General features: G+C 37.3%; 1 protein-coding gene across 1 annotated transcript in view; it reads right to left on the bottom strand.

Annotated features, from left to right (window-relative positions):
• Positions 1-7,407, bottom strand: part of NOX3 (NADPH oxidase 3) — a 37,992-nt gene extending 30,585 nt beyond the window's left edge. Inside the window, 4 exon segments of the mRNA XM_010023125.1 lie at positions 4,422-4,506; positions 6,292-6,402; positions 6,608-6,703; positions 7,363-7,407. Coding sequence (XP_010021427.1) covers positions 4,422-4,506; positions 6,292-6,402; positions 6,608-6,703; positions 7,363-7,407 — 337 coding nt within the window.
• Between the last annotated feature and the right edge of the window lie 7,641 nt (positions 7,408-15,048).

Here is a 15,048-nt window from a genome sequence, read left to right on the forward strand (position 1 = left end):
GCTGAAATATTTTACATCCCTAAAGTGCATTTTCTGAAGGTCTTTGCATCTGCAGTGTATAGAATTTACTAAGCAATTCCAAAATTAATATGCAAATTTCTGAAATCTGAGCTTAGAACAGTTGTGAGGTTTTTTCCCTGCACCATTTAGGTAAGTTAACCATGAGGCCGAAGTTGTCTTACATCTTAGGATTTTCAGTTCAATTTTTTCCTCATTCTGCATAACAAAATATAAAGTACAGAATAAATCATGCAATCTTCTAAACAAAGGGGTTTTTTTATAACTGTACATGAAGACTGAAGGATTTTCACTGTTGTTTTTAGCAACATCTGGAACCTCTGAAGCACTTAACATACATTAATTTGTATTTGACCTCAAGATCTTATATCTAATCCACCTCTGAGATCAAATAAAAGGTTTTATTGGAAGGAGGGAGGGAGCAAAAGGGTTGTTATTAGAGCAGGGTGTTTACTGTACATATTCTTAAATACAAAGAGATGTAATTAAATTATCTTGAAAGTCTGGTCAATTTAGCTAGTCTTATTCAGCCAATTGTGCTTTCAGTGAAGCATGCACAACTCTCATTGAACTAAACAGAAATTGCATGTGTTTATCTGAGAACAAGATTTCACTCTCTCTTTTTCTGCCTGTACAGGGTAATAATCAGATTAGAGCTAGCTGCCAGCAGTTAAATGTTTTGGTTAACCAACCCATCATGATAAAATCAAAGGGTCAAAACCTAGCTTTTCTGCCCACAGTGAAGAGAGTATCTTTGCAAGCATCTAACCCAGGCATGGGGAATTCTGCCCCCAGCCAAGCCTGGATTCTTTAGCCTCACACTGCCTTGTGCCTTTTCTAGTTACACAGAAACCTTCATTCAGCTTCATGCTGTCTTTGTGGACTAAAAAGGTACAGGTTCTGTAAAAATTATAACTATATTGACCACACACATACTTGCATTGGATTATTTTTTTCTTTTTTTTAGAATGGTCATAAACATCAAAGAAAACATGACTTGGACCATTTTTAATCCTAGCTGGAAGCTTATAATCTTTAATTTAATGTAGTTTCCTTCCTAGTACTTGCACTAAGTCTGGATTTAAGCAGTTTCACTAAAAAAAAAAGCAGTTTAATGGAAATTGGATTTTCTGTAATTTCTGGAAGTACAACACTGAGATATCAGCTCAACCTCTTTTGAAGATAAGCATCTGCTTCCCTGAAAACTTCATCACTTACTTATGCAAAATTTTGACTCAGATCACCAAAGCCTTTTACACAGCCACCACAACCAAAACGTGGTTGAAAATGGAAAGGTTTTCTGGTATTTTTAGCTATAGATTTTTCAGTGCTTGTCAGAAGCCAAACATACCCGAAAATTGCTGTATTTCAGTCTGCATTTTTCATGTTTCTAGAGAAAACTGCAGTGCTGGAATTTTTAAGGAGCAGCAACCACCATTTTGAACAGCCTAACTACAAAGAACCTTGCTGTCCTTCCCCTAATTTTCCTTAATTGCTTAAGCTTTATTCATATCATAGTTCAAAAGATTTTGGAGGAATATATCTATATAATCTTTCTGCAAACATCAAAACAACACAAGAAGCAGTTTGTTCTTCAAAATACACACCTTATGTCAAAGTAAAATAACTCCCCCAATACTTCCCACATCAGAAAATGTATGAATGTACTTTCTTAAGAGAGTAAAAACAACACATTAAGAGGGAGGAGTTGTACAAAATGTTATTTACTATCTCTTGTATGTATCTTTAGGCTCCAGACAACTGTATCTCAACTGAAAAGACTCTTTTGCATTAGAAAGCATAGAATGATTTGCACTGATCAAACTGAGAGTGCATGAAACTATGAGTTTATTCTAGCAGAGTTACGGGTCTATAAGGAAGATTTATTAGTGGGTGAATAACTCCCAGACAGCTCTTATCACAGACAGGCATGCAGAATGCAGGAAGCCAAACTAAGCAGAATTCCCTTTACTGAATTTTCAATGATGCCCTTGATTATAGATAGCATTGTTTACTCTCTCTCTTTCCTCCAACTTCCCTCTTCCACTAGTCTCTAATTATATCCCTTTATGACCTGACCAATTAAAACCTGCTCTTGAATTTGTATTAGAGCTGATGAAAAATTAAAGGTACAGATGTACTTCTTCCAAGGCCATGCGCACCTCAGCTGAGCTGGCTGCCTGTTAGAAGCCAGACAATACGAATGTTGTACTGACTATTTTTAGCATGCTCTTAAATAAATATACTGGAATAACACCACCTGGCATGCTGAGATGAATACATGTTACTTTAATAATAAAGACAACTGCAATTTTATATTGTAAGGCTAAGCTTACTGATCTGATCTTCAAATTGGTTTAAATTCTTGCCACCACATTTAGGCTATCGATCATGCAGGGAAGAACATTCATTTAACTAAGAATTACTAAATTGCAATAGACTAATAGGAGTTGACTATGGTTTTGTGTAACAAAGGCAATACAGGTAGTACTTGGATAAATAACGTGTCAGTTGAGAGGAAAATGGCACATTTACACACCATTTCAACTCTTAAATTTTATTAAAAAGGACTCAGTATACTTGCGGGTACCTCTTTATTCTGAAATGTTGCTCATCTGTCACAATATGTACTGTAGATATTTTTATTTCTTTTTAATTAATTTGAAACTTAATTTCAAGCAACTGTGTTGCTGTCTATTGTTTCCCCAGGTCTGACAATACAGTAATGCAGTGTTTTCCCAAACATGATAGTTGTTCCTTGCTTGTCTGTTAGGGAAGCATGAGTTCATAAGTTTTGCTCATTAGACCTCCCTGTATTTGGTTTTCTTCCTCAAATATCTCATCAACTATTTGTCCATTTTATATTCTGGAAAAAACACCCAACCCAAATAATAACCCAACAATGAACCCTCATTTTCTCCCTAAAGAGTGGCAGAATTAAATAATGGTGCTTTCTGTCATTTCACATCAGCTCCTGTGTCTTTTCCCTTGGAATTACTGAAGCCATAGAGTAATCACTTTTCTTGCACTTCCCGGAATGTCCACCTTAATGCATTAGCAAACATTTTTATATGAATGTAAAAACCAAAAACATTAAAGGTTTGACCATGCAGTTTTACTTTCTCTCTGGAGCATGACAAATTATCCATCAAGTAGAAGTTAGTTAATTTACATTCCTGGGTTGATTTGTTAATTAAAGAAGCAATGTTGCATTTTGTAGGAATCTGCTTTATGCTGAAACTGAACTCTGATAAATGAATGGACATGACACATAAGTAAATCATCATAATGCCCTATAAAAGGCACATTTGCATCCCTAGCCTTCCCCTCTGAATTCTTTAGCACTCCATACAAAGGAAAAATTTCAGCTATTGATTCCTGATGGCAATCCTGACTTCGTATTCTTGTCTTATTGCATGGGAACATTAAAAGTGTATACACACAAAAGCAGCTCCCCCGTGTAGACTGAAAAAAATGTTGGGTCCAGGATCCACTCTGACAGCCTGGGGGTAGAACTGTTACCCTGCAATGTCTTATGCTTGCAAATAACCCTGTGTCTCCTTCACATTTTCTAAGAAATATATGTGCCCCAGATACCTCTCCATCTCTATGTGCTTATGTCCTTCCTCATGTTGCCTTTTGTTCTTCCTTCTCTGCACATCACTCTTCCCCATACTATCTCCTGTTGCCTTCATGTTCTATTAATTCCTACAAGCTTCAGTCTTCTCTAGGTCCTTTAATCACTTGGAGAACAGGAAGGTGCCATGTCTTCTTCCCAGCCAGGCTCAACCTACAGCTCAGTAAGTCACTAGCACCAGCAGAACAGATAACTTTTGATTTCAAGATCCAGTTTTTCCCTCAAGGGTGCCACTAGTACCCTGTACCCAACACCTATTAAAAAAAAAAAAAAATTAATTTACAAACCTAATGTTTTTGAGGCAGCTGCCTGTCACAAATTCAGATTAAATTTATTACCTGGTTGAAAAATTATTGAAGAAGAGGTAGTGGTGCATAGATGAGTGGTTTTACTCATAAGCACCATTTCCTTAGGAAATCAGACTGTAATGCCATGTCATCTCCCCAACATCTACTCTAAGGAATTTAATGGAAGTTATTTACATTAAATGTTAAAAGCACACAAGCTGGTCACAATAACTAAATGGCAACTAGTAGTTACTATCCAGGTTGGAAGTTTATTGACTTAACAGTCAAACTTTTCTCAAACAAAAAGGGTTGCAAATAGTTAATCAGAGGGGAATCCTACACCTGTTTAAAGCTTCAGTCACCAAATGATTGCACTAAAATAGCATGTCTCAGAGCTGATAGGGATTACAGCATTAGGCAGAATCACTGTGAAATTCAAAACAGTTCGAAGGCAAAGAAGAAAAGAAGAAAAAGCTTACTTGCATTTATAGCTATTCCATAGGCAACCATCTTGTGAAATGCGATGTTTTTGTCAAGCTGTCTCCTCAAAGCTCCTCCACAGCACTTGGTGAAAAAGCAGAACTTGTTTATTTCATTCCTATTACTCTTTACAACTCACATTTTGGAGAGAAGAGAGGAGTTTAGCACTTTTAAAAATGGAATGTTAAAGGAATTCAGTGGAAGTTTTGGGTTAGCCTTAACTTTGGGGTTCAGGTAACTATATTCAGAATAGGATTTCTTAAGCTCCAGGATTTCTTAAGCTATTCAGCCAATGTAGGGGCTCAATAGCAGGCTTGATTAAACTCTGCTACATTTAACTGTGATTTACGAGTGGTTTTTCTGGGCTGGTGATTAACTCATTGGCTGGTATAAGGATACCATTCTGGGCTACCAGTGCTTTTCAAGCTCAGGTTCAGCTGCACAAACCCAGCTGAACTGCTGGCAAAGCCAGCTTGTAATGAAAACATTTTCATTGCTTTCATGAAATGCACACCCCAGGAGGGTGAGGCTGTCTAGACCTCAGGTGCCTTATGCGTTACTGAGCTGTCTTCCCGTTATTGGAAGTGCTTACGGTGGTGTGCTCATGGCCAGCTGGGTGCCTCTGCAAAGAGCTGGCCTGGGACTGGGGCAGGCTGCGGTGAGCCAAAACGAACACGCTCTGCTGGAACCTAGACAGCCCTCATGGACCTAATTCAGTCTCTGAATGGTGCTGTGGGTGTCTGGATTGCTCTCTTGACCTGGCACAGTGCCATGCCAAAGATCCTGGCATGTATCCACGTTGTTTCCCAGCTAATAAATCTTCCAAATATCTGGAGCACTGCTGGGTGCAATGCCAAGAGCACAGCACCTCATTGGAGAGTCACTGGATGCAGCCCTGTGGTGGCCATGCTGGAGCCAGTCAAGTTGTTCTGTACCATGCTCCTTGAAGCAGAATATTGTTCAGAGAGCAAAATATTGATTATCTATGAGAAGAGTTCCAGTTCTCTGAGTTCTTACTCATCATGTAACTGGGCATGCATATATTTAATGTTAATTCACAAACTGATTTAGAGGTCCAACCAGAATTTGTTTCCTTGAATGCTCAGCTCCTGGTCTCTGACAATAATAAAACAGTGTTGATTCCCAGCCTAAAGACTGCTTGAAATGTAATTCTAACTCTGAAGGGGGAAAAGAAAATAAATTTAAAAAAAAAAAAAAGTAGAACTAAGAACCAGCTTACAATACAATAATGTTACTATTTCTAAATTCCTGTTGTTCTTGGAATCACAGATTGATCAGTGATTTTTTTATCCAAATGTGTGGTATTGGAATTGCCCTGACTATAGGAACTCACCATGAGTGAATTCACTGCATCTGAGCAGATGACCACTCTATTACAATAAACATGTGCTTACAAGAAAGTAAGATCTGAATGGTGGCCACTCAGACAAAAGGGTTTAAATATGTTCATTATTATCCTTATGCCCTGACTTTTATCTATCTGTACATTTTCCCTCTCCAGTTTTTACTTTGTAGCTACACAGGATACACACGATGGATACGTATTTTCTCCATTTGACCAAGTTGCATTATTACATTCCCTTTTTTGTAGCTCCTCACTTTTCTCTTCATGACTCCATGCTATGCAGTCACTGCCAAAATCAGTATTCCATGTAGAGCACTGTGTTAAACAAGCCATTTGTTTCTCTTGAATTCTCATGAATTTAAACGGTAATAACTAAGCAATAGTGTATAGACTTCTCTATCAAAAATTAAAATTCCTTGGAAAATGTTTGACATGGATAATACTGCTGAACTATGAAAATAAAAAAGGGAGAATAATATGGCTATTTAAGAAATGATACTTACAATGCTTGCTCCTCTTAAGAATGAAATAAGGTTTCTACTGACCGGTAACAGGATTAGCATGCAGTTAAAATTAAGGCACGTTGCAGAAGCTCTTGCCCAAGCCAAGGTTGACTGTAGATATAACGGTATAAAGAAATTAAATTACAAGCTTGGTATAGGAAGAGAAAAAGAAAGAGAATACTATATTAACATAATACTCTTGTATGAGAATATTACTGTTGGAGCATCGAAAATATTGTTATGAAGGATGTAAATAAAATCAGACTATGCATACATTCTTCTTGTGGAGCCCTTTAACAATCAAACTTGTACTTACTCCCAGCATAATCCGTGTATAAATGTAAGCATCTTCATCTTCATACCAGTGGAAGGTATCAATAAACAAATAGAAATTCAGTGCCAGCCACACCAGCTACAAAGCAGACAGGCTACAGATTAGTGACACTTACAGTATTTTTAAATGCATATAAAACTGGTTATGTTTATAGTTTTTAAAGTATCTGAGAGATACTTCAAAATCAGCATGCAGTGCGGTTCTTGATCACAGATGATAGAAATCATGAATGCCTGCTGGAATGAGGCTATCTTTTAGCAAATGCAGGATTACAATCCTATTCCCGTATCCCCAGTAGAGGAGATAGATGATGTTTACAGTATGATGCTAAACTTGATCTTAAACACAGGTCTTATCCTGTTCTCTAAGAAGGCTATAAAAGCTAAAATTAAAGAATTCCAGGAGTGAAGGGAGTTAGAAGTGAAGGAAATTCCTTTCTCTGTCCCCCATGCTTAGTTCATCAAAACCTCTGAAATATAATTCCAATTACAATTGCAAACCCCTATTCCCTTTATCTGAGGACTAAAGTACATGGACTTAAAAATAATTAAAAATAAAACAGTAGGACTTTAAATTGTTTATAAGACAAGTTATAAAAAGGCTGATGAATATTTTATAGCAAGTTTTACATTAAGCTTGGGAATATTACTGTAAGCAAACCATAAAATGTCTTTTAAACAAGCTTAAAATATTCATATGTATCCAATTAGATATTTTTTAATGCTAAAAATACTCACTAATAACAGCACCGAGAGTTTTTCATTCAAAATCCAGCATCCCATCCTGAGTGTCTCTCCCTATGTTAGCAGCAGCTGACTCCTGCCTTCCAGTGTAACCTGAGTTCTCTGTCCATTCCTCAGGCTTTTCTAGTAACTCCTTTTGTCTTTAGATTTTAATAAGCACCTAGTGGAAGCAGGAGCTCTCTAGAGGAATTTTCTAATTAAGGACTGCCTGACAAGAACAGATCACCCAAGTGACATATCTCATGACCTGTGTAAATAAAATGCTGGTCGTTGTCCAGTCCTTTCTCTCTGCAGAGTTATTTCTCAGCAAATGAGAGATGTTGTCATTAAATTGTCCTCCTGTACTAGCATGCTTTGTCTTTGTAGTTTGGACAGAATGCAGCATGTCTTCATGATTTGTCATTTAACTTAGTGTCAAATGGGAGCATTCCTTATGTGTACATTGCTAAAAGATCTTGGGAGTGTCAAAGTCAGTCAGAAGTTGGGAATTGTTAGAATGAAGGGTGACCATCTAACATTCATCTGGATTTCTTGCAATTATAGATTATGACAATGTTAAAATGCATTATAGTTTTTCATTCACTTGGATGCCATCATAAAATAAGCAGTTACTTTCTTTCTCCTGTTACGTTGTTCTGTGTAAGGACATGAATCCTACTTCCTTCCCTCCCTGCTAGGAGGAGAGAAGTAACAATTAATTTCCTCCTGGGCTTCTATCAGCTGTCTTCACCCATGACCTGTGAGGTGAGGAGAGGATGCCTATTTCAGAGATCTGAGCACAGAGGTGTTTGTTAGGCAAAAACGTGTCCCTGACTTGAACATGTGGCTTGAGCAGGTCTCTCCATGTGCTCCAGATCCTGCTCCCATGTTTTGTCTGCCAAGTGATGTTGCTTTGGCAGGACTTAAGGTACTCAGGAAATATAAGACTTCCAAATATAATCCACAAACACTGTCCAGCACTAGAGCTTACCCATTCCCCCCACCCCCACCCCGATTAGTTTTTTTATTTATAAAAACAGATGTTCCTGTTCCTCAGAGTTTGTCCTGAGTACTGTTCAGCCTATTTCTTTCTCCTCAGAGGTTTATTCCTGTGAGGATCTAACAAGCCATCTGCAAAAATAAGTCAGCAGGATCCAGTACCTCTCAGCAAGATCAAAACCTGCTGTTAGTCTGTTCAAGACTTTTCTAAAGTAGGTGGTTACTTGAGTAGCCAACACCATGATTATATTCAATATGAAGAGCAGATTTCCAGATTTGCCTTTACTAAGAGAAGAATAATTTGTTGACTTTAATACACTTCTCCAGAGGGAGATACATTCCCCTTGGCCTCCTTTACCAGGTAGCACTGGCAACAACTGGAGTAAGGAAGAGATTGCTTTAAAACCTGGTGAGCTCCACTGCAGGAAAGTCCTTGTGGCTGACCAGGTCTTAGCTCCTCTTTTGTCCAGTCCTGGTGAGCGTATCACATTTACCCTTGGCTCCCCTTGCCAGAAGCCATGCAAACTCTGCCTGTAGTAACCTCATCCCTTCCCCAGTAAACCCATTTTCTTAAGGCCTTCCTGACTTGGCTGTGAAGGACATAGAAAAAATTTCCTAAAGTTGAAATGCTATTAAACTTAGATACTTTTTAAACCAGGGCTAATGACCATTAATATGAGTTAGCAGAACCATGGAAATGTGGTTATGAATACTTGGAATGCAAGCAGTTACAAGGGATTTATTTTGAGCTTTATTTTTCTTGGATGATAAAATTACGCATTATTTATCAACAAACTTTATGATAAGCCATGTGCAGTAATTGGTCACTGTCTATTATGTGGCTTGATATAGGCTATTCCCACAACCACCCTCTTTATAGTAGCTTTGGTAATGCAGGAGCTAACAAGATAGTGGATATTGCTGTATTTTTCAGAAAGGTCAAAGGAAGAAGAAATAAGGGAGAAGGGAAGAAGAATGTGCAGAGGGTGAGGAGAAATACTGGTAAGGTCAGATGCCAATTTTAACTACTTAAAAAAAACGGAGGGGAGAGAAAACCCACTATCTGGATTAGCTGCACTTCAAAGGGAAATTCTGCACCACGATGTTCTGCTTTGAAGTTCAGCCGATCCAGACAGCAATTTTCTAAAATGAGTCAAAACTGGCATCTGAAATAGTCTTTTCTCTTTTTTTCAGCAGATTCATATGCTGGTTTAGGCTCCAAAATTTGTCTGGATCAGCAGCTGTACTTCAAAGCAGCACATCTCAGTACAGCATTTGACTTTGAAGTGCATGTGGTCCAGATGCCAGTCCTCTTAAAGGAGCCGATGAATCAGCTGCACTTTTTTTGTCTGTTGAAACAGCTATGTTTTTTTCTCATATATAATGGTAATGTGTGTGGTCTCCAGTATGGTATCTATCAATAAAAACATAAAGCTAACACAAAAGCTCTTTATTGCTTCATTTTCTACAAAGGAACTGGTCATCATCATTTTATACTGATTTGCAGTGATCTCAGCCAATTTCTAGCACAAACTATTCAGACAAGACTCAGAAAAGTATATTTTATTGATTAAAGACCTAACTAAAGTTGCAAGAAATATTCCATTTTGTTATTGTTTTATCATTATCATAAACTGTAACTGTCCTAAAAAGGATATAGAAGAAGGATGAAAAAGGATTTGTTCTGGCAGCTAGGGAAAAAGCAGTGATGGGCATGCTGAGTTCCTATGCAAGAGACTAGCAACTCTGTCTTTAGCTTAAAAGGTCAGTTTTTGCATGGAAAGAGGTTTATGAGGTGCTGAATTCTTCCATGTAAGTATCTCAGCATTAATGTCAATGTTTATATCAATTACTGTTTCAGATCTCAATCACAGTTAGTTATATTCTATTTGACAGCAATCTCTATCTGAGGTTGTTAGTAATTTTTTAAAGTACTTTAAACTATACTTACCCTTTACAAGACAAATTCATTATTAGCATGAGACTGTATACATATTCCTATATACATCTCATTTTGCTAGGCTATCCTAATTTTACTATTAGATATGCATGCCTGGTTTCTGAAAGGCAAAATCATTTCAGTTAACTCTGAACTTTGCCCTAGCCCTTCCATAGTTTTCCTATGTGATTGACTTTATGTCTGTTAGTAACCTGGATGAACTTGATAAGTTTTACCACGCTACATATAGAGACGGATATAGACAAACAAGTGATCCAGAGGATCAAAGTGCTTTAATTTTGCAGCCCATCTGACAGCCGTTTAATTGCTGACTGTATCAAGAGTGTATACTTTGTATTAGACCATACAAAACGGTGGTTCTGCTGCTACTCTCTGATTTTTACATTATTTTTAACATAATATTTTGCAATAATGTTTAAGAAGTAAAAGACAGATTTGTCTAGAATGGATGAAGAAGCTACACAATACATTTGATAAACCACTCAACTTTTGTGGAGAGAGAAACTGCTGAAGCTGATTAGAGTGAAAACCTTTTCCTTTTCCTTTTCCCCCCTTTTTTTCTTTTAAATACAATATTGCAGCAATAGAGGGTGAGGTTCACCTGTGGTTGTTCTTCAATGCTCTGATTCTAGCTTTGTAAAAGAAACTTAATGAAATTCTCTGAACAGTGGCTGAGTGACTAGTAGCAGAAAAACAGCTATATAATTTTAAAAGATTTTCTTACAGTGTTTTTTTTTAACTACCTCATTAATGTTAATGGATTTTTTTTATGAACTGTACTCATATTGTGAATGGGGAACTGTTTTGCAGTTTGAGAACTGCAAAGATCTAAAAGACTTGTGAGTGCCAAAGATTCAAAAATTATCAGATTGTTCTAAAATTTATGAAATTCAAGAGAGCATGCAGTTTGGGGGAGAGCGTTGCCTGAGTATTGAGACTTCAAGGGCATCTGGCTTCTTGTTTACAGCTTTTTTTCAGTAAGAGTGTTTATTTTTTAATAAAACATTAAAATTACTGGCCCTAGAAGTGGGCTTGAGCAACAACAAAAAATCATGTAGTTATTAAAACACTTGTGATGCAGCTGGCAGAATTAGCAATGGTATAGCAAGTATTGACTATGTCCACAAACCCCATCAGTGGTTACAAGGCACAAAATGGAGAGAAAATCTTCTGTGTCTATCCAGCAAACCAGAATAAAGTTTAAGAACCCCCTTAAAAAGAAGAAAAGTCTTTTGGTTACAAGTCCAATTCCTCTTGAACTCCATGAGCCAGTGCAATAAAACAGACACAGTGCACTAAACCAGTTCCTTTCCCAGCATTAGAAGACCTGATACTGGTATTAGAAATATCTCAATTGACAGGCAGTGCCAGGATCTGAAATCACAGCACACACCAGTGATTCCTACAAGAGTCAAGAAATGGAGTCAAAGAAACGGTGAAATGCAAAGGTCTAGGATCAAAATCAAAGGTCATGTTGGAGGCTAAAAGGAAGACTATCACTGACCAGTGTGGGAACTGTTGTTTCTGCCTGAAGCAGGACTCAACATCTTGTTTGCAGAAAGCAATCCCAATTCTGACTCTTTCCACAAGCCAGTAGAAATGTTTATCAATGAGAAACCTAACAGCTCTAGTTTGGGAGATACTCAATTCCAAGCCAAAGGATATTAATATTTGACTCCAAATCTTTTTTCTCTCAAGAGAATCCTTTATTACCAAGCTCACACTGTAATCAAAATATATTCAGGAGTGATTTCAGATGCTGAATAGCTATTTGTTTCAGTAAATGCCAGAATCTCCCAGCTCTTGATTGTGTATCTCCAGGAGTATCATACCTTCCTAACTATACATGCAAAATTCTGGTTTTCCCACACGATCTGTTTTCCAGCTTCATAAAAAAATCCCAACTCCTCAAAGAGCTGAAATCTTGTACAAATAGATGTGTCCATAAGTTGCTCAGATGAATTTTCCATTTAGCTACTTCTTAGATAGCAAGCTGTAGAAAACAGATTAAAGATGAGCTGATCTTATCAATGTTTTTAAATACCTGGAGGGTGCAAAGAAGAGGGAGATAGACTATTCTCAGTGATGCCTGGCGACAGTACCAGAGGCAATGGGCACAAACTGAAACACAGGAGGTTCTGTCTCAACATTAGGAAACTCTTACTGTGAGGGTAGCTGGCACAGTTTTCCCGAAGAGGGTATGGAGTCTCCCTGCTCGGAGTTACTCAAACCCATATGGACAAAAACCCTGAGCAGCCTGGTGTGGGTGATCCAGCTCTGAGGAGGGAGGTTGGACCAGGAGACCTCCAGTGGTCCTTTCCAGCCTCTGACATTTTGTGATATCTGTGATTTCCACTTAGTTTACTAGAACAAAGTGAATGGAACATTCAGAAGTCTCTTACCCTAGACTATGAACACTCTTAATTTAACTAAATTAATTTGTCTTTTGTTAAAATTTTCATGAAGAAGTTATTAGATTAGTCTGGTTTTATTTCTGGCTCTTATTCAGAACTTTGCGATCCCATTAGCAGTCTGTTTTTATGAGGATGAAATGTTTTTGAGTGCTAGAATTAATATTTTCAGTGGAATATTTTAAAGCAATTTTGGTTGATGCAGTCTTAAATTCACCAAAAACAAGGATAAGAAGGAAACATAGGTATTTAAGTGACTTCATATACCTGTTCAATGAGTAGCAATGACACGTATAAAGACTTTCATTAAATTAATATAAGGACTTGTATAAAGGTATGTTTTTAAGACTGTGTGCTGCAAATCATTTTTTTTTCCAAAAAAACACATCACCATGTAAATTCCTCATTTGCATAGTAGTAAAATTACCAGAGTTGATAAAACTGTATGTTATCTGAATGGTTTTCAGTGAATGATTTCTCATTTAGACTTTATATTCCTTCCCAAATTCATTCTCAGATTGTTATTAAATCCTATTCCGTATTAAATTAAAAATTAAATACATTTTGCCCAGCATAGGAGCATTAAAAGGTCACTCTTATGTACTCCTTGGTGTCAGCAATCATATGCACATGCAGGAGGTATAGCAATATGTACAACCTTTCCAGATGGCTATTCAGAACTGTACACAAGAACATAGGTCAAGAGCTAAGAGTTCACCTAGTAGAAAGCATTTTCTAACATTTTTGATGTGGAAATTGTATTTTAAAGTAATTACAGGCCATCATTTTTAACACCGCAGTATAGCAATATATAAAAGCATAAGCTGTAAGTGTTCTGGACTCATTTCTCTGCCACTAAAATGTTATTTGCCTCCATTACCTTAAATTCAAATAAACCGGTGGCACTGTCCATAAAGTATCTGTTGTGAGAAGCCATGAAGAGGCATAGGGTGGGTGAGGGGAAATAAAGATGGAATATACCAAGAAGAGGTGAAGAAACAATGAATAAAGACAAAGTGAGAGGACGACAGCCACTTAAACAGCATTTTCATAGTCTAAGCAGTAGTACCCTTGTGAACAAAGGTTCCCAAGAGATGCCTGGTTCCAACTATTTCTCCTTTTAACATTTTCTCCCCCACATCTTTATTCCCTCCCTAAACTTCTCACAAAAGCCTTGTAGGTTTTATTAACTAAAAATAATTAGTCCGATCTCAGGCTTCAACATCTCATGGCAATACTGTGCATAGCTAAAAAGTCTTTTACTTAAAATTTGTGATACATGTGACAACATGCTGCGGACAAAGCAATGAAGTTTCAGGACGTTGAATCCATCCAAAACAGTCAAGTTTTTGCACATGTTTAACACACATCATGATTTGGTCCTTGCAGTTGGAATTAAATTTTGATTCCTTTCTAATAAGACCCTGTTTTCAGTCTCTCTCTCCTATAGTGGAGTGATTCCAAATCAAGGGGGGTCTGAGACTGAGCATAGAGAAGAAAGCAGCAGATCAGCTCATGCTATTTTCTCACTTCCCTTCTCCTTCGGGCAAGGCATGGGGCCTTCCTCCCTCCCTCCGTGGATGCAGGCTGGTATCCTGCCATGGTTGAGAAAACAACACAAACAGCACATCAGCTCTGGTCTCCTCCAGCCAGGTAGTGACCAGCAATGTCCCTGCTCACCTGTCAGCACCACAAGCACCACTACATTGCCCTGGCCTCATGGTCCTACCCCAGCCATACCTGCTCTCCAACAGGGCTCTGGGAAGACAGCTCTTACATCATTTTGCTCTAAATTTAGATTGAGGTTGCAAGTGTTTCAAGGCTTTGAGCTGCCTGCAATTTCTGTAGAGCTGTAAATTTACCTTATTGTAAGTATGCACATAAAGGTAACTGCAAGGACATGGTTACTGTAGTATTTAATGTATGCCTGTTTATATTGTAGTTACAACCTAAGCTAATGAATTCAATTTTGTTAAAGGTTTTCCCAATATAGTGCTTTAAACCAGAAGAGATTAAAGTTGGTTTATATTCAAATGTTGCTCATTTCAGATCTCATAATAGTTGTAACAACTGCCTATGGTTTAAAAATAAAGACATTAAAAGACACTTAAAGGACTAAGAGTAAAATATTATTAATTTTAAAGTTGAGCAACATTTTAAAAATGTATTTTTTAGAAATAAAACCTTGAGGAAAACCTGTTTACAAATCATGCTAATCTTTAAATTGTTTTAACAGAAATTAAGTTAAAATGTTCTGGTTTATTGATTTCAATACTCAACAGTATTTGTATTATATGTACTTTATATTACAATGTTATATAATTTTATTAT

Source organism: Nestor notabilis, unplaced genomic scaffold, assembly GCF_000696875.1.
Source record: "Nestor notabilis isolate BGI_N333 unplaced genomic scaffold, ASM69687v1 scaffold7151, whole genome shotgun sequence".
In the NCBI taxonomy this organism is placed as follows: Eukaryota; Metazoa; Chordata; class Aves; order Psittaciformes; family Psittacidae; genus Nestor; species Nestor notabilis.